This window comes from Pan paniscus, chromosome 20 (assembly GCF_029289425.2).
Source record: "Pan paniscus chromosome 20, NHGRI_mPanPan1-v2.0_pri, whole genome shotgun sequence".
NCBI lineage: Eukaryota > Metazoa > Chordata > Mammalia > Primates > Hominidae > Pan > Pan paniscus.
In genome coordinates this window covers 44466021-44485828 of record NC_073269.2, presented here as the reverse complement: position 1 = coordinate 44485828, position 19808 = coordinate 44466021, and the positions used below count along the sequence as shown (strand labels likewise).

Here is a 19808-nt window from a genome sequence, read left to right as displayed (position 1 = left end):
CACGGACTTCCAGCACATAAAGGGCCCTGGGTGGCAGAGCAAACCCTGTCCACTGCTCCAGGGAACCCACGGAGTGAGGATCCCTGCAGGCCTGGTATGGGGAACCCCCAACCCAGGATGCAAGGTCTTGGCAGGACCCTCAGGGCACTAAAAGTCTTCCGCTCCCTGGCTCCCAGATCTGGCGCTGAAAACCCAAATGTCCTCAGGGACAGATTTTTTTTCCCCCCAGACACGGGGTCTTGCACTGTCGCCCAGGCTGGAGTGCAGTGAGTGCAGTGGTGTGATCACAGCTCACCACACAGCCTCCACCTCCTGGGCTCAAGCGATCCTCCTGCCTTGGACTCTCAGAGTGCTGGGATTACAGGTGTGAACCACTGTGCTTAGCCTCACGTGTTTTACACGTGGTGTTTTGTGTAATCGTCATGGCAGCCTCAGGCATGGTCACTTCCGCTTGTTGGTCAACGTGGTTCGCTGGCATCAAAGAGATGACGACGCTTGCCCAGGGCTGCATGGTAAGCAAGTGACGGGGCAGGACTTGAACCCTGCTCCCTGATTCTGGAACCTGAGTGGGTATCCCTGCAAAGCCATGAGGCCCTCCATGAATCCCTCTAGAACAGAGGACGGGGTGGGGGCCTGGCGGGACTGGGTGGAAGGCGCCTACCTTCGTATGCCTTGGCTGCGTTCACCAGGCTGGACCACTCGAGGCCAGCAGCTGTGTCAGGCAGGGGCATCATCCCAGGGTCCAGGCGCCGCAGGGGGCGGTCCCGCCCATCAGCCAGCGAGAGCTCCGAGGCTGAGATGGTGGCTGGATGGGGAGGGTGGAGATGGCAGTGGTTGAGTGTGACAATGCGGGAGACACAAATACATGAAGACATCCCATTGCTTATGCAGAGATGCTACATGCCCAGGAAAACCTCCAGCAGGGTAAGGGGTCTGAGAGTGCTGGAGCCTACAGAGGCCTGACTTCAAACAGGGTGCTGGGCCAGGCCTGGCAGAGATGCCATCTGGACAAAACTCTGAAGGGGAGGAGGGAGTGCACCAGGTGGACTACCTGGGGGAGGAACATTCCAGGCAGACGGAACAGCCAGTGCTAAATCCCTGAGGCAGGAGTGTGCCTGGAAGGTTTAAGGAACACAGAGGCGGCCCCTATGGCTGGGAAAGGGTGAGCAAGGGAGGAAGCAGCAGGAGGCGAGAACAGAGGCAACACGGCCGGACCGTGTGGGGCCTGTGGGTCCCAATGACGACTGTGTTCTCACCCTGAGTGCCCTGGAAGACTCCCTCTGGGTGCATGTGGGGGACGGACTGTGTGTGTGTGGGGGGGATTTGGGGGGGACAGGGAGCAGGTAGGAGCTGTAACCATAACCCACAATGGAGACAGTGATGCTGGGCAGGACCAGGGTGGGGCCGTGATAGGACACAGGGGCAGATTCTGGGCCTACTTTTCAGGGGCAGCCAATAGGATTTCCTGAGGGTTGGATATGGCTGTGAAACAAAGAGAAGGGCCAGGATTGCGGCTCTGATCGGGAAGGCTGGGGTGGGGGATCAGAAATCTGTTTCTGGAGGTGCTCGGTGGAGATGGCCCTGGACACTCCAAGGAGATGGTGGGACGGAGGCTGGCCACAGGAGCTGGCGACGAGGAGAGTCCCAGCTGCACCTGTGATTGGAATCGCCAGTGTATGGCCAGTGTTTACAGGGGGTGGGGTTGCTGTGGGGGGCAGGTTCAGGTATGACACGCTGAGCAGAGGAGAGGCCTGTGACATCTCAGGAGTTGGAAGTGAGAAGCAACGGCGCCAGCACTGCACTCGCACCTGCTGCGGCTATTGAGAGAGTCCCAGGCACCAGGCTCGGGCTCTGGCCTGGGGCTCTGTGACTCCTTGAAGCCCCTGAGGGAAGGGGACAGAGGACAGCCAGGTACAGAGAGACCAGAAGACACACCTCAGGGCCCTTAGCTGGGAATCGGCAGAGCCTGACTGTGGGCCCAGCCCGCTCTGCATTCCCGGCACCTCCTCTGTGCAGGGCCAAGGGAGATCATCTCACAGCCTCACTGTGAGCCTGGCGGAGGCGGGGGGTGACATGATCTCCGCGCATGGAAGAGGAAAACTGAGACCCGAGCGAGGCGCTGCCTTGCCTGGGCTCACATGGCTTCCAGCTAGTACTACTCAGTGCTGACTACATATGAGGTGTACGCTACGTGCTTTCCACATATTCACTTGTTTGATTCTTTTAACCCAGGGATGTGGGCACTATTTTTTACATTTTACAGTCAAAGAAACTGAGGCACAGAGAGATTATATCTGTGAGTGGAAGACGTGGGACATAAACTCAGGCCGTTCAGCTCTGTGATATGTGGTGTGCAGTAAGTGCTGGCTGAATGAACGAGTCCTTGGCCTCCTGGCTCCTCCCTCAGCCTCCTTGCTCCGCCCTCGGCCTCCTGGCTCCACCCTCGGCCTCCTGGCTCCCCCCTCAGCCTCCATGCTCTGCCCTTGACTCCATGTTCCTCCCTTGATCTCCTTGCTCCACTCTTGACCTCCACGCTCCGCCCTTGGCCTCCTTGCTCAGCCCTTGACCTCCATGCTCTGCCCTTGACCTCCATGCTCCGCCCTTGACCTCCATGCTCCTCCCTTGACCTCCACGTTCTGCCCTTGACCTCCACGCTCCGCCCTTGACTCCATGCTCCTCCCTTGACCTCCTTGCTCTGCCCTTGACCTCCTTGCTCTGCCCTTGACCTCCATGCTCCTCCCTTGACCTCCTTGCTCTGCCTTGACATCCACACTCCGCCCTTGACCTCCACACTCCGCCCTTGACCTCCTTGCTCCGCCCTTGACCTCCATGCTCTGCCCTTGACCTCCTTGCTCTGCCCTTGGCCTCCTTGCTCTGCCCTTGACCTCCATGCTCCGCCCTTGGCCTCCTTGCTCCACCCTTGACCTCCATGCTCCACCCTGGGCCTCCTTGCTCTTCCCCTGGCCTCCTTGTTCTGTGCCTCTAGCCTGCTGGCGTCTCACTGCTCAGCTGGTGGGAGCCATGGGAGTGGCTGCCATTGCTGAGCAGGGCATCAGGAGCACCGTGTGACAGGCTCCTTGGTGTGGAGGGCACTTGGTTAGTGAAGCCCAGGCCAGGGATGACCATGTCTCTTCATCTGGGATGGGGCCCGGGAAGGGCTCTGGAGCACGCACACGAGAAATGGAGAGGCCCAGGGTCCCTGGCCACACTGAGGCCAGACGGGACTCTCCCCAGCTCAGGGGTGTGGGGGAGTCAGATGGACAGAGAAGGGTGTGTGTGTGCTGTGTGAGGCAGAGGGACCTGAGCTGGGGTCACAGCAGTGACAGAGAAAACCCCAGGCCCTGTCTTTGGGGGGCCCCCGGTATGGTGGTGGAGACAGACACATTCTCATCTAGTGACAGCTCAGGATGGTGACGGGGATACAAGGCGGTGAGTAGGGACGGAGGGGGTGAGAGAAACCCAGTGGGGGGACGGGGCCCGTGGTGGTGCCTGACTCAGCCTGGTAGGGGAAGGGAGGGCTTCCTGGAGGAGGGGGCATCTGAGCCAAGACTGAAAGAATGAGGTACAGCAAGCTGGAGGAATTCGGATCGGCCTGTGGAGTCTATGCCTGTGTTCTCTGTCACCACCTCTCTGTGGTGGCCGCTGTCCCCGTCCTTTGCAGTGACTGAACATCTACTTCGTGACCAGCCCTGCGTTGGGCAGAGAGACAGAGCAGCAGGGAGGAGAGGCCGAGGAAGGAGACGTGGAGGGAAGCCTGGGGAGCAGGGAAATTTCCACTAAAGTGGCAGCCCTGTGAGGGCAGGGGTGTGCTCTGCCTTGCTCAGGGCCACATCCTGGCACCTAGGGCAGAGCCCCGCCCACAGCAGGCGCTGCAGGAACAGGAAGGGAGCGCAGGGGAGGGCCCAGAAGCTCTGGAGTTGAGATGGGGGCTGGGACCCAGTCCAGGGCTTAGAGGAGCCTTCCAGGAAAAAGCAGGAATGGAGCCAGCCCTGAAGGACAAGAGTGACCCAGAAGAGGACTGAGGGAAGAGCATGGCGGGCAGAGAGAACAGCCGTGCAGGATGCCCTGAGCAGGGAGGGTCTGGTGTGCTGAGTGATCAAAAGGAAGGCTCTGTGAGGTGGAGGAGCAGAGGTGGGCACCCCACACCACCAGGGCAAGGAGTGCAGATGCAAATGCCAAGGCAACGGAGCTGCAGGGGAAGTTTTTTTTTTGAGATGGAGTCTGGCTGTGTCACCCAGGCTGGAGTGCAGTGGCTTGATCTCAGCTCACTGCAACCTCTGCCTCCCGGGTTCAAGTGATTCTCCTGCCTCAGCCTCCTGAGGAGCTGGCATTACAGGCACCTGCCACCATGCCCAGCTAATTTTTGTATTTTTAGTAGAGACGGGGTTTCACCACATTGGCCAGGCTGGTCTCGAACTCCTGACCTCAGGTGATCCACCCGCCTTGGTCTCCCAAAGTGCTGGGATTACAGGCGTGAGCCACCGTGCCCAGCCTGCGGGGGACTTTTAATAGGGGAGACAGACTGCCCTTCATAAAATTCCCAGAGTCTCCTCACCCCATCCCCCACAGCTCACAAGAGGCTCTGTACAGATGGCACAGGCAGGCACAGCCCCTCAGCTGAGACCCCTGGGGTAGAACATGCCTCTGAATTTGAGATGTGCTTGGATTTGAGAGAGTAAGTGTGCAGATGCTGTGTATTATGTAACAAACTCAAAAAGGTCAGGGGCACCCCACGCGCAATGGCACGCCAGCGCTCTGCCCCAAGCTCCTCATTGCTAGCACTAAGTAGGGGGACTATGGACCCTAAACAGCCTCACGCCCCTCCAGGCCAGGTTTCGCCACCCAGTGAGCATGGTGCAAACTTACGTACTGTCTTTCAGTTGTGGGGGGGTTAGGAGGTGGGTAAGGGGGTTACAGGGTGCATCTGGGGCACGGCCAACTCCAGCTGGCTCGTGGCTTTTGATGCGGGTGGTGTGCGCAGTACCTGTTTACGGGGAGCGCTCAGTAAATATTTTCTGGGTGATTAAGCAGTGAACAAGTCATACCATGCACCACCCCCAAGTGTGGCAAACATGGGGGCAGTCAGGAAAGCAAATAAAATGCTCAGGAAGCAAACCGCTTAAAGCTGGAATGGGTGGGAGGGTTGGGGGGTGCTAGGGCAACAGCTGGGCAGCCCCATTCCCTAGGCCTGTACCCTGAGGGTGGACTTCTTCTCTGGTCTCAGGTGACTCCAATCCTTGGGTGCTTCTGACTCCTAGGTGACCCTCTGATGCTTGGCCAATGATCCCTTGCTCCTTGGGTGACACCCTGTGCCCCACCATCAGGCCCCCCGAAGTTCCTGTGAACCCCATTCCTCCCTGAGATGGCCCCGACACTGATGACCTCTAGCCTTTGACCTCCAGGTGAGCCCCTGCTCGGGCATCCCCACCTCCCAACCTTGGGGTAACTACCGCGCCAGTCCCAGGGGGCCCAGGCTCACATTTCTTCTCAGGAAAGCCGCTGGCGGCGGCAGGGGTGGCACCGGGGCCGACGGGCAGGTGGGGGTGCTGGTGCTGGCGGCGTGCAGGCAGCGTGCTGGATGGGAAGGCGCAGGTGCTGGTGAAGAGCACGTCGCTGGGCAGCCCTGGCTCTAGGCCAGCGGGGCTGGCGAAGCTGGGCTCCCGGCGCCCGCTGCACAGGCTCTCGTCCGACAGCGTCCGCTGCAGGCCCTTCTGCGGTGACTGCTGTGGGGCGTGGGTGGGATGTTGGGGGAGGTCACGGACTGGCTCATAGCCAGGGTCCTCAGAGGCATCTTCCCCTCTAGGACATTGGTGGCGAGTCCTTACCTACCCAGCATCCATTCCTGCCCCATTTCCTTCCTTCCTCCCTCCCTCCCTCCCTTCCTCCCTCCCCCCCTCCCTCCTTCCTTCCTTTTTTGAGACAGGGTCTCACTCTGTCGCCCAATCTGGAGTATAATGGGGCGATCTCAGCTTACTACAACCTTGACCTCCTGGGCTTAAGCGATCCTCCTATCTCAGCTTCCCAGTTAGGTAGCTGGGACCACAGGTGCATGCCACCACCCTTGGCTAATTTTTACATTTTTTTTATAGAGATGGGGGTCTCATTACATTGCCCAGGATGGTCTTGAACTCCTGGGCTCAAGTGATCCTCTCACCTTAGCCACCCAAAGTGCTGGGATTACAGGTGTGAGCCACCACCCCTGGCCTTCTGCCTCCTTTCTGATCAAAGCGCTCCAGTTTTCCCCCAGGGACTCCCACTCCCCAACCCCACCCTCCAGCTCCGGGTAAGGGCTGGCGATCAAAGCCTGATGGGTTGGGGAAGGTGGTGTGAGCCAAGCTGGACCCACCAGAGTCAGTGCTGGGACCCCAGTGGGTAGCGCTGGGCTGATGTGCTCTCTTCCCCCAGCTGTAGGCTGGTGGGACCCAACCCTGGGGAGGCTGGGGTCCACCTCAGTCCCCACAAAACAGCTCCTGCCTGGCAGCGAGGACGAGTAGGGCAGGCCTGGCTGGGAGGGGAAGGGAAGCGGATGCTGTGGAGGTTCCCTGGCACCCACTGTTCTTTCCACCCGTGTCCCTGAGTAACAAGAGTCTGAACTTCCTCTGGGAGCCCCTGCTCCACTCTCAGTCCCTGTGGTTTGGGCGGATGTGGCTGTTTCTATCCTGGGCTGGAGGAGGAGGGCACGAGGCCCTCCAGTTGTGCGAGGTTCTCGGTACGGGGTAGATTCCCGAGTGCCTGCCTGGGCTTATCCTGTGATTCCATCCCAGACCAACGCGCTGCCCTCACTCCCAGCCATGAGCCCATACCCCCCAACAGGACTGGCAGATGCCAAAGGCTGGGGACACGACGGGAAGGAGCTGGCGTGACCGTGGGGAGCACAGCCCTTCTCCTCGCCCGCCCAGATCTGGGATCCCCTTGGGAGCTGGGGGTCGGGAGCGGGGGACAGGGCCCTACGTACTCCCGCGTCTCTCTCCTGCTCTGGCCCCAGGTTGTCCATGATGATGAGTTTCTTCAGGTCATCCTCGATGGTGGATTTGTAGTTCTTCCGTGGTGATCGGAGGTCTCGGAGGGATGCCCTCAACCTCGGTTGCCCAAAGACATTTTTGGTGTTCGTGTCCACCTGCCTGGAATGACAGCGTCAGGGTCAGAGGGGTGTCAGGGAGGCTCAAGCCACTTTTCAAAGCTGCTTGGATTCAAGAGGGCCGGCCACCACGGGACGCATGGCCACAGCCTTCTCTCCTTCACCCAGCAAACGCGTGGCAGAGAGGGGCTTGGCTCCATTCCCTTCCTCCACAAACGTTTTCCGGGAACCACACAGAGCTGGCTGTGCTGTCCTGTCCCAGGTGCTGGGGACACGGCCGTGAGCACCGAGCTGGCAGCCAGTGGGGGAGGCCCACGCTGAACACATGCACAGAGACAGACCCCCTGTGTGAGGGGAGAGGCTTTTTTTTGTTGTTTGAGATGGAGTCTTGCCATGTCACCCAGGCTGGAGTGCAGTGGTGTGATATCGGCTCACTGGAACCTCTGCCTCCTGGGTTCAAGCTATTCTCCTGCCTCAGCCTCTGGAGTAGCAAGGATTAGAGGCACCCACCACCACGCCCAGATAATTTTTGTACTTTTAGTAGAGACAGGGTTTCTCCATGTTGGCCAGGCTGGTCTTGAACTCCTGACCTCAGGTGATCCACCCGCCTCGGCCTCCCAAAGTGCTGGGATTACAGGTGTGAGCCACCGTGCCCAACCTGTGTCTTTGCCTATTGTCAGTCTACCCAGCAGAACGTGAACCATACCAGAGCAAGGCCTGGGTTTCCCTTGGAACATATATGTAGTCATTTGTGTGTGTGTGTGTGTTTTTTTTTTGAGACAGAGCCTCCTCCGTTGCCCAGGCTGGAATGCAGCAGTGTGATCACAGCTCACTGCAGCCTCAGCCTCCTGGGCTCAAGTGACCCTCCTACCCTGGCCTCCCAAGTAGCTAGGACTACAGGCGCATGCCACTACACCCAGCTAATTTTTTTTGTAAAGATGGGGTCCCACTAGGTTGCCCAGGCTGGTCCCAAACTCCTGGGCTCAAGCGATCCTTCCACCTCAGCCTCCCAAAGTGCTGGGATTACAGGTATGAGCCACCATGCCCAGCTTATAAATTCATTTGATCCCCACCACAGCCATATATGTTAAAGACTATTGGTATCCCATCTCATGGATGAGGCTGTTAAGGTACAGAGGAGTTTAGCCACTTGTCCCAAGTCACACAGCCTGCGAAGGAGTCAGGTTTCAAATCAAGACCGCCAGGCTGCAGTGCCTACCCACGCCACTGCCAAGCTTGACTGTCACGTGTATATCAGAGATGGCAGGAAACACGTATGGTGTGGGGAACAGCCACATTGGATTTAAAAATATGCTTCTGTCTGCAGATAACAATTTCTGGAAGAAATTATGAACCATGATAACCTCTGGGAGGTAGGAATCTTATTAAGTGGAAAAATGGGACTTTTACTTTTCAACTGATATTCTTCTGAAGTGTCTGAATTTACTTAACCATAATCATGGTTATAACAATAAAAATAATAAAAACTAGCTTAATAAAAGCTTTTGCCTGGACTTCTTCATTCTGTAATGCAAGAAAGAAAAAGAGGCTTTGAACCTGGGGAAGAAATAAGATGTCTTGGGTTCCCGAGGGTTTTAAAGACTGGATTTCCTTTTTCTCTTTCTCAGCTGCCAGCCTTGGGATTTTAACAAAGGAAGGGCGAGAGCAGGGCCAGGTTTTTTCCCGGTCAGGTCATATTCCTACCCAGATTGGAATTCCAGGTCTAGGGTAATGCTGGGTCTGTCAGTTATCAGGGATGTGTATTCTTTGGGCAAATTAAAAGCTTTAGATTCAAAAGAGAGAAATAGAGAGACAGAGAGACAGACACAAATCAAAAGGGGACTCCCCCACCCCTTTTGATTTCAATATTTCCCAGAATGCCCTGCACAGGGGAGTGTGACTCAGTGCAGGGCTCATGGTGCCCATCTCCCGGCAGTGAGGAAGCAGGCCTGGTCTTCAGCACGCCCCCCAGCCAGTGCACTGCCCACAGGCTCCCCTCGAGAGGGGCGTGCCAAGACCTCCTGGAAGCACGAATAAAATGTGCTTGCTCTCTGCACTAGCAGTCCTACTTCTGGAAACGCGTCCTTCAGAAAGGCTCACATGAGTCCACAGTGCTACATGTGCACGGACACTCCCAGGGTCCTGTCTGTGGAGCAGACAGCAGCCCCCAGCCGAGAAAGGGCCAGGCCCACCACCCAGAATCACACCCTCCAGAGACGCATGGTAGATCCACATGGCGTGCAGAGGCAATCCCAGATACGACGTCATGTGAAAAAAGAAGCATGTATAGCGCGAAACCATTTTTAGAAAACTCACACACAGCTCAGCTTGGTATACTGGAGTTTACCAAACTCTCGTTTCTAATACTGGACACGTGCGGGATTCACTTTCTTTTTCTACTTTTTTTTGAGACAGGGTCTTGCTCTGTTGCCCAGACTGGAGCCCAATGGCACGATCTTGCCTCACTGCAACCTCCACCTCCCAGGTTCAAGCAATTCTCCTGCCTCAGCTTCCCGAGTAGCTGGTATTACAGGCGCCCGCCACCACGCCTGGCTAATTTTTGTATTTTTAGTAGAGACAGGGTTTCACCATGTTGGCCAGGCTGGTCTTGAACTCCTGACCTCAGGTGGTCCGCCCATCTCGGCCTCCCAGAGTGCTGGGATTACAGGCATGGGCCACCGCGCCTGGCCAAAAATGACATCACTTTCTACACACTGATACGGAATTATTGCCAAGAAACTTAGGTCAGGCATGGTGGCTCATGCCTGTAATCCCAGCACTTTGGGAGGCGTAAGTGGGAGGATCACTTGAGCCCAGGAGTGTGAGACCAGCCTGGGTAACACAGTGAGATCTCACCTCTACAAAAAGTAAAAAACTAGGTGGGTGTGGCTGTGTACTCCTATGGGCCCAGCTACTGAGATAGGAGACTGCTTGAGCTCGGGAGGTTGAGGCCGCAGTGAGCTATGATGGCACCACTGCACTCCAGCCTGGGTGACAGTGAGAGCCTGTCTCAAAAAAAAAAAAAGACTTGAAGAGAAAGAGCAAGTGAGGAAGTAGTTCATATGCAGGAGGTGACCACATTAATAAAACAGGTGCAAGGGAAGCCCACACAATCGTGTGTGCAGTCACGTTTGGAACATTTCTGGAAGGATGTAGAAATGAAACAATGGTTGCTTTTGGGGAGGGAGCAGGATGGCTGAGGGCCAGGGAAGGGAGAGAGGCTTACTTTTTTTTTTTTTGAGACGGAGTCTCGCTGTCTCCCAGGCTGGAGTGCAGTGGCGCAATCTTGGCTCACTGCAAGCTCCGCCTCCCAGGTTCACGCCATTCTCCTGCCTCAGCCTCCAGAGTAGCTGGGACTACAGGCGCCCGCCACCACGCTCGGCTAATTTTTTTTTAATTTTTAGTAGAGACGGGGTTTCACCATGTTAGCCAGGATGGTCTCGATCTCCTGACCTCGTGATCTGCCTGCCTCGGCCTCCCAAAGTGCTGGGATTACAGGCATGCGCCACCGCGCCTGGCCGAGAGGCTTACTTTCTATTGCAAACCCTTTTGTAGTATTTTATTTTTTACCTTGTGCATGTTTTATCTTTCAAAACCTCAGTGAAGAAAACATCCTCCAGGTTCTGACTGACGGGACTGGACATCATCTCTGAGTTGCCTCTGTTGTCTAAATTTTGGGCCTGGCATGGTGGTTCACGCCTGTAATCCCAGCACTTTGGAGGCCAAGGCAGGTGGAACACTTGAGGTCAGGAGTTCGAGACCAGACTGGCCAACATGGTAAAACCCCTTCTCTACTAAAAATACAAAAATTAGCCAGGCATGCTGGCAGGCACCTATAGTCCCAGCTACTCGGGAGGCTGAGGCATGGAATCACTTGTACCAGGAGGCAGAGGCTGCAGTGAGCTGTGATCATGCCACTGTGCTCCAGCTTGGGCAACAGAGTGAAACCCTGTCACCACCACCACCACCACCACCACAACAACAAAACATGTTTAATCTAAAATAATTGAGTTAGAAGTGAAGTGACTCAAAAGTGCCTCTCACGATAACAAAGACACTATCTCCAAAATGCTCAGTGAGCTACAGCACATACAAGGGGAATGTATGAACAAAAGTAATAATTCTAAGTTAATATTTTATATATGCAATTTTTTTTTTTTTTGAGACAGAGTCTCGCTCTGTTGCCCAGGCTAGACTGCAGTGGCGCGATCTCGGCTCACTGCAACCTCCGCTTCCTGGGTACAAGTGATTCTCCTGCCTCAGCCTCCCAATAGCTGAGACTACAGGCACCTGCCATCATACTCGGCTAATTTTTGTATTTTCATAGAGACGGGGTTTCATTATGTTGGTCAGGCTGGTCTTGAATTCCTGACCTCAGGTGATCCACCCGCCTTGAAAAAAGTTTTTTTTTTCTTTTGTCTTTTTTTTGAGAAAGAGTTTCACTCTTGTTGCCCAGGCTGTAGTGCAGTGGCACAATCTTGTCTCACTGACCTCTGCTTCCCAGATTCTAGCGATTCTCCTGCCTCAGCCTCCCTAGTAGCTGGGATTATAGGTGCCCGCCACCACACCTGGCTAATTTTTGTATTTTTAGTAGAGATGGGGTTTCACCATGTTGGCCAGGCTGGTCTCAAACTCCTGACCTCAGGTGATCCACCCATCCTGGACTCCCAAAGTGCTGGGATTATAGGTGTGAGCTACCACGCCTGGCTGAAAAAAATTTTTTTATGCAGGTGGGACCTCACTATGTTGTTGCCCAGGCTGGCTTCCAACTCCCAGGCTCAAGTAATTCCCCTGCCTCGGCCTTCCAGAGTGCTGGGATTACAGATGTGAGCCACTGCATCTGGTTGTGATTTTTTTTTTTTTTTTTTTTTTTGAGACAGAGTTTAGCTCTTGTTGCCCAGGCTGGAGTGTAATGGCACGATCTTGGCTCACCACAACCTCCGCCTCCCAGGTTCAAGCAATTCTCCTGCCTCAGCCTCCCGAGTAGCTGTACATGGGATGTGGAACAGATTACAGGCATGCGACACCACGCCTGGCTAATTTTGTATTTTTAGTAGAGATAGGGTTTCTCCATGTTGGTCAGGCTGGTCTCGAACTCCCGACCTCAGGTGATCCACCTGCCTCAGCCTCCCAAAGTGCTGGGATTACAGGCATGAGCCACCGCGCCGCACTAGGCCTTGGTTGTGATTTTTAAAATGTATCTGCAACTAAATACATATTAAAAGGGGCCGGGTGCGGTGGCTCACAACTGTAATCCTAGCACTTTGGGAGGCCAAGGGGGGGCTGATTGCCTGAGGTCAGGAGTTCGAGACCAGCCTGACCAACATGGTGAAACCCCGTCTCCATTAAAAATACAAAAATTAAGAAGAACAAAACAAAACAAAACAAAACAAAACTTAGCCAGACGTGGTGGTGTGGGCATGTAGTCCCAGCTACTTGGTAGGCTGAGGCAGAAGAAGTGCTTGAACCCAGGAGGTGGAGGTTGCAGTGAGCCGAGATCACGCCACTGCACTCCAACCTGGGCAACAGAGCGACACTCCACCTCAAAAATAAATAAATAAAATAAATAGATTAATAAATAAATAAATATTAAAAGGAACTATGAAGCGATTTCATTTGTGTCTCCTGCCGATATTTTATATGCTTAGTTTACATATGTTTACACCAACACACACATATACAAGCCATCTCTGGATTTCATCACTGGGAAAGCTGTTGTTGGATAAGGTTGTTGTCTCTCCAGGTACATCTTCTGAGCACCTACTAAGTGTGTGGTCTGGGTGAGGTTCAGGATGTCTCTGTTCTGGGCCCCATGGGGGTGACAGAGAGGAAGCAAGTTGCCAAGGGAGTGGCGGTCGCTGTGCCCTGGGACAGGTGCTGGGGGTGGGCTGAGCCTGGTGTGGGGGTTCAGACAACTTCTGCAAGAAAGGCGTGTCTGTGTTGATACCCAAGGAGTGGTGTTATGGGTTGAACTGGGGCCCCACAAAAAGCTATATCGAAGTCCTAAGCCCCAGCATCTCCAAATGTGACCTCATTTGGAGACAGTCTTTACAGAGGCAATCAAGTGAAAATGAGGTCATTAGGGTAGACCCCTAATCCCGTTAGACTGGCGTCCTTGCAGAAAGAGGAAATGTGGGCACAGATGCAGGGAGAACATCATGCGAAGAGGAGGTGGAGACGGGGGTGATGAATCTACGCGCTGACACCCACCAGCTGCTAGGAGGGAGGCCAGGAACAGGTTCTCCCTCACCGCCCTTGGAGGGAACCACCCTGTCGACGCCTGGAACTTGGACTTCTGGCCTCCGCAACTGTGAGATGATACATTTCTGCAGCTTAAGCCACTCAGTGTGTGGTAGTTTGTTGCGGCTGCCCCAGCAAATTAACATGGGTGGGCAGGAGTGGGCCTAGAGTGGGGGTGCGGGTTGGGGGGTGGGTTCCAGGCAGAGGAAGCAGTGTGTACGGGTGATTGTTGAGGAGGGTAACAGGGTTCAGCAGGGCCCAACTTGGGCCACACTGAAAAGTGGGGGCCTTATAGTATCTACTTATTGGGGTCACGTGAGAATCAAACAAGATCCACACGTCTTATGTTCAGGATGGAGCATGCCCTGTGTGCCAGGCACGTTACAAGTGCCTTGTGACTAAGACGGTGGCACCTGTTTCCCATGGGGGACACGGGATGTGGAACAGAGTACAGTGACACAGAATGACAGCCTGGGCTACTGAAGGCCAGGAGGACCTGTTTGAGGGGGTGGCATTAGAGCGAGTCCTCATGAGCTGCACCCAAGAAGATCTGGAGGGAGCTCACTGGAGGCAGCATTGAGAGCCAGTGCAAAGGCCCTGGGGTGTGCCTGGACGTGGAGAGTGTGAGGAACAGCAAGAGGCCAGTGTGGCTGGAACAGAGCAAGGAGGGGAGAGTGGATGGGAACGAGGGCAGAGGTGAGGGGCAGATCATCCAGGCTCTGAGCAGGAGTTTGGGCAAAGAACATGGCGCCTGGTATAAACGTGTGTAGTCAATGTGAGCCTGCATCATTAATCCCGGGAGCATGGGGAGGCTGCTGAGTTTTTAAGCAGTTTTAATCATCAGTCTAGTTTTCAGAATCCCCTCTGGCTCTCAGTGTGAGCTCAGCACACTTGCCTGCTGATATCTCCAGCGACACTGTTTCTGTCTCCTGACATGTCTCTCCCTCCAAGCTCTGTGTCATCCCCGGATTTGAATGTCTCCATCTAGGTCATGAAAGATGACACTACAAATAACAGGATGGAGGAGGGCAGAGCCCCTCACTCAAGAGACGTGAGCCTTGACCCAGGCTTCCTGGGCTCTGATCCAGGCTGTGTTCCTCACCAGCCATGTGACTCTGGGCCTCAGCTGCCTCATCTGTAAAAGGGGGAGGACAGGGGCTGGGCGCAGTGGCTCACGCCTGTAATCCCAGCACTTTGGGAGGCTCAGGCGGGCAGATCACTTGAGACCAGGAGTTCAAGACCAGCCTGACTAACATGGTGAAACCCCGTCTCTACTAAAAATACAAAATTAGCCGGGCGTGGTGGCGCATGCCTGTAATCCCAGCTTCTCGGGAGGCTGAGGCAGGATAATCGCTTGAACCCGGGAGGTGGAGGTGGCAGTGAGCCGAGATCGCGTCATTGTACTCCAGCCTGGGCAACAAGAATGAAACTCCGTCTCAAAAAAAAAAGGGGTGGGGTGGGGGGAGGACAGGTCCACCCCCATGGAGCTGTTGTAGGATCCAGTAAATTCATTCGCATCAAACCACTTAGAACTGAACCTCGATGTGGTGAGTGCTCAGGAAATGTTAGCTCCTGTATCCTCCAACTGAAAAACAAAACCCTTTCTCAACTGCACACCCCTCTCCTCTTTCACTTTAAAGCAAAATGCCCCAAATGAACTGCTCACGCAGCTCCTCAATTCTGCCTCACCCTTTTCTCCTGAACCCTCCGGCGACCTCTGGGAGGATTAACCCTATATAGTCAGTTCTCAGTCTCATCACCCTGGCCTGGGCCCAGCCTCCTCGCCCGAGCTCCGCCTCTCCTGGCCCTGGCCCCGCCTCCGCACCTCCCCGCCTTCCCCGCCCCGCCTCCTTCCCTGGCTTCTCACTTTGGCTCAACATCAAGGGGTTTCAGTCTCAGTCCCACATTTCTCCTCTCTCCACACCCTGCCTTAGGGGCTCTTCCAGCCTCGCAGCTCTAGGCTGATAACACCCAAAGTTCTCCCTCCAGCCTGACCTCTCCACTGAATTCGGGATTCCTTACTCAAGGGCCTCCCTCACGCCTCCGTCTGGATGTCTCCTGCGAATCTCGCACCGAAGCATCCAGGATTGAGCTACTGTGCCTTCCCCAAGCCTGCTCCCCACTCAAGGCAAGTCTGTCCTCCGGGCTTCAAGACGACGCACCATCCTCAACCCCTCTCTTTCTCTCACACCACATCCACCCTGCCAGCAAGCGCGGTCTGCTCCATTTCAGATAATCTATCCGGAACCGCCCCCTTCTCACCCTCTCCGCCCCCACCCTGCTCCCGCCCCTTCGTCTGTGCGTGGACCATGACAGCAGCTCCTCCCTGCTCCTCGCAGGCTGTTCCCCACACGCAGCCACAGCGACCCTGGAATGCCCAATTTAGATCCTGCCCCCTCTCTGCTCCATGCCCTCCCGTGGCTCCATCTCAGGGCAGATGCCAAGTCCCTTCCACGTGGCCCTCAAGACCCTCCATGGTCTGTCCCCATCCCTCCCTGACCTCATGTTCCCACACCCTCCCCTGGCCCAAACTGTTCCAGCCACCCCAGCCTGCCCACAGGCAACCGTGTCACTCACTGCCTCAGGACCTCTGCAGCTGCTATGCCTTCTCCCTGGAATGTTCCACACCCGGATATGGCACAAGGATAACCACCATCGACCTACTGCGTGCTTCTCTTATTCTACTTATTGTTGGTCACCCCAAATGGAATGCCAGCTCCCCAAGAGGGGTTCTCGCCTGTCCTGCTTGCAGCTGCAGCCCCAGTGTGTACACTGGTACACTGGCCCACAGTCGTCTGTGCAATGACAGCATGTGGCATCACCCTCTTTCCGCCCCGGAGACACCCTGGTGTGGATCTGGCGGGCGCCTCGCTGGACGTCCAGGCACTTACTTCTTTGGGTCACTGAAGGGGAGTGGCCGTGGCGGGGGCTCCTCCGTTCTCTTCCACCCTGTTGGGTGCTTATTGCGTACAGGCTGCTTGGAGAAGAAGGACTTGGGGACGGAGGCGGAGAGCTGAAAGGGGCTGGGCTGGGCCAGCTGGGAGGGCCGAGGAGTCTCTGCACTGGCAGTTTTGTAAACCTGAGCGGGGTAGCCAACCCTCGAGCCCATGTCACTGCAAAGCAAAAATGAAAGAGATAAAAAAAAACCAAATCCATTCCACATTTGGCAAGACATAACTATTGAAGTTTACTCTTGGGAATCAAAAAAGTTCATTTGCACAAGACAGACACAAATATATTACCGCTGTGGAAAATTCCAACAATATAGACGCCTATCTGTAGAAAAGGGAAGACTGCCTGCACAGCGCCTAATCCCACCCAAGGATGGCCTTCTAGCACATTTGGTTCCTCTATAGGAATCTGAAAAATTCACTCCCGTCTCCTTGGTACAACCTACGCAGCTAAAGGTGGGGATCCTACCTCCTGCCCATCTCGAGAGGGAACTATGGCTTACAGTTTGCTCTATTTCCTTCCTAACCTTTCTCTTTTTTTTTTTTTTTTTGAGACAGGGTCTCAGTCACCCAGGCTGGAATGCAGTGGCGCGATCTCAGCTCACTGCAGGCTCGACCTCCCAGCCTCAAGTGATCATCCCACCTCAGCCTCTGAGTAGCTGGGACTACAGGCATGCACCACTATGCTTAGCTAATTTTTGTAGAGATGGGGTTTCACTATGTTCCCAGGCTGGTCTTGAGCTCCTGGGCTCAAGCAATCTGCCTGCCTTGGCCTCCCAAATTGTTGGGATTACAGGATGAGCCACTGGGCCTGGCCCTTAACCTTTTTCTTTTTTTTTTTTGAGACAGAGTCTCACTCTGTTGCCCAGGCTGGAGTGCAGTGGTGCAATCTCAGCTCACTCCATCCTCAGTCTCTCGGGTTCAAGCGATTCTCCTGCTTCAACCTCCCCAGTAGCTGGGATTACAGATGTGTGCCACCACGCCCAGCTAAATTTTTTGTATTTTTAGTAGAGACAGCATTTCACCATGTTGGCCAGGCTGGTCTCAAACTCCTAACCTCAGATGATCCGCCTACCTCAGCCTCCCAAAGTGTTGGGATTACAGGTGTGAGCCACCGCACCCGGTCAACCTTTTTCTATGCAAAAACATACGCATGTGTACATAAAAGGGGGCATTTTGTGGGGGATGGATGGGAGGATTATTGGTTTTTTGTTTATTTAAAGAGACAAGGTCTCGCTATGTTGCCCAGGCTGGCCTCGAACTCCTGGGCTCAGGCGATCCTCCCACCTCAGCTTCCTAAGTACCTGGGAACACGGCGTGTGCCAGCACACCCAGCTAGGATTATATATATAAGTTAATAATCCCTTTTGAGGGTCAATTTAGCAGTATCACAGGATGGTATTTTGACTACAGTCAAATGAGAAGACTGGCACATCTCCCCAGAGATGACAACATTGACCACAAACGACCATTTCAGTACTCCGAAAATTGACCAAACACATACAACAATTTGAGAAGCATGTATGCTTGAGAAACTGAACTTTAGGGAAGAACAGAGGAAATTTGTCGCATTTTGTCCTCCCCCCACCTCTTCCCAGCTCAGTGAGTGAAGAAGTTCTTCCAGAGCAGAACCTTTGGGACGGTATCAAGGGTACCAACATATGTGCATCAGGAACTTTGGAAGGAGAGGAGAGAAGGGGCAGAAAAAATATTTGAAGAAATAATGGTTGGAAACTTCTTAAATTTGATGAAAACCTTACACATCCAAGAAGCTCAACAAACACCAAGTAGGAAAAATACAAAGAGATTCACACCTAGAAAAAGAGTTGAAAGTTAAATGCTGGCCGGGCGCGGTGGCTCACGCCTGTAATTCCAGCACTTTGGGAGGCCGAGGCGGGCAGATAACCTGAGCTCAGAAGTTCGAGACCAGCCTGACCAACATGGAGAAACCCCAACTCTACTAAAATACAAAAAAATTAGCCAGGTGTGGTGGCACATCCATATAATCCCAGTTACTTGGGAGGCTGAAGCAGGAGAATTGCTTGAACCCAGGAGGCGGAGGTCGCGGTGAGCCGAGATCACGCCATTATGCCGTTGCACTCCAACCTGGGCAAAAAGAGTGAAACTGTCTCAAAAAAAAAAAAAAAGAAAAGAAAAGAAAAAAAGAAAAATGCTAAGATAAACATCTTGAAAGCATCAACAAAAAGATGATGCATCACATATAGAGGAGCATCAATACAATTAGCAGGCCTATAATCCCAGCACTTTGGGAGGCCAAGACAGGAAAATCACTCAAGCCCAGGAGTTGGAAACCAGCCTGGGAAACACAGTGAGACCCCACTTCTATAAAAAAGAAAAAAAAATACAATTAATTGCTGACTTCTCATTTAAAAGAATGAAATAAAAAGTAACTTTTAAAGTGCTGAAAGAAAACAACTGTTAACCAGGAATTCTATACCCAGCAAAACCATCCTTGAAAAATGAAGGCAACAGAAAGATGTTCCTATATAAACAGAGATGGAGAGAATTTGTTGCTAGCACACCTGCCTGATACAAAATAATTTTAAAACTCCTCGGGTTAATTCCAGCACTTTGGCAAGCCAAGGCAGGTGGATCGCCTGTCAGGAGAGCGAGACCAGCCTGGCCAATATGGTGAAACCCCATCTCTACTAAAAATACAAAAATTAACCGAGTGGTGGCGGGCACCTGTAATCTCAGCTACTCAGGAGGCTGAGGCAGGAGAACTGCTTAAACCCAGGAGGCAGAGGTTGCAGTGAGCTGAGATTGCGCCACTGCACTCTAGCCTGGGTGACAGAGTGAGACTCCATCTAAAAAAAAAGAAAAAAAAAGTCCTCAGGCTGAAAGAAATGACTCTAGACAATGACCTGAGTCAGTAGACAGAAATGAATAGCCCAAGATGGCAAACTGTGGTTTAAAATAAGATTCTATAAAAGTATATGCTTTCTTATTTCTTCTCTTAACTTCCTTAAAGACATAAGACTGTATAAGGCAATAATGACAATACTATACTGCTGGGTTAAAACATATATGGATGTTTATGGTAAACAGCACAAAAAAGGGAGAAGGAAATAGGACAATATTGGAGAAAAGTTTTATATTTTATTGGAATTTAGTATTAACCTGAATTGCACTGATAGACGCACATTATAATAACTAAAAAGATAGTTACACAAGAGTAGAATCCAAATGTTATACTAAATTATATATATTTTTTATTTTTAGCTTTTGAGACAGAGTCTTACTCTGTCACTTAGGCTGGAGGGCAGTGGTGCAACCTTGGCCCACTGCAACCTCCGCCTCCCTGGCTCAAGCGATTCTCCTGCCTCAGCCTCCTGAGTAGCTGGGATTACGCGTGCATGCCACCACGCCCAGCTAATTTTTGTATTTTTAGTAGAGACAGGGTTTTGCCATGCTGGCCAGGCTGGTCTCGAACTCCTGACTTCAGGTGATCTGCCCGCCTGGGCCTCCCAAAGTGCTGGGATTTTACAGGTGTAAGCCACCACATCCGGCCTGAAATT

General features: G+C 53.6%; 1 protein-coding gene across 4 annotated transcripts in view; it reads right to left on the bottom strand.

Moving 5' to 3' along the window:
- The window catches only part of SIPA1L3 (signal induced proliferation associated 1 like 3), a 312831-nt gene that overhangs the window by 28876 nt on the left and 264147 nt on the right, over positions 1–19808 (bottom strand). For 3 of the 4 annotated variants that reach the window (XM_034944253.3, XM_055103150.2, XM_014342675.4), the window contains 4 exons: positions 16210–16431; positions 6956–7121; positions 5480–5723; positions 662–805 (listed from right to left, as the gene is read on the bottom strand). In XM_034944253.3, the coding sequence (XP_034800144.2) occupies positions 662–805; positions 5480–5723; positions 6956–7121; positions 16210–16431 (776 nt within the window). The remainder of the gene's footprint in view (positions 1–661; positions 806–5479; positions 5724–6955; positions 7122–16209; positions 16432–19808) is intronic. The other variant, XM_034944252.3, reaches the window with a different exon arrangement.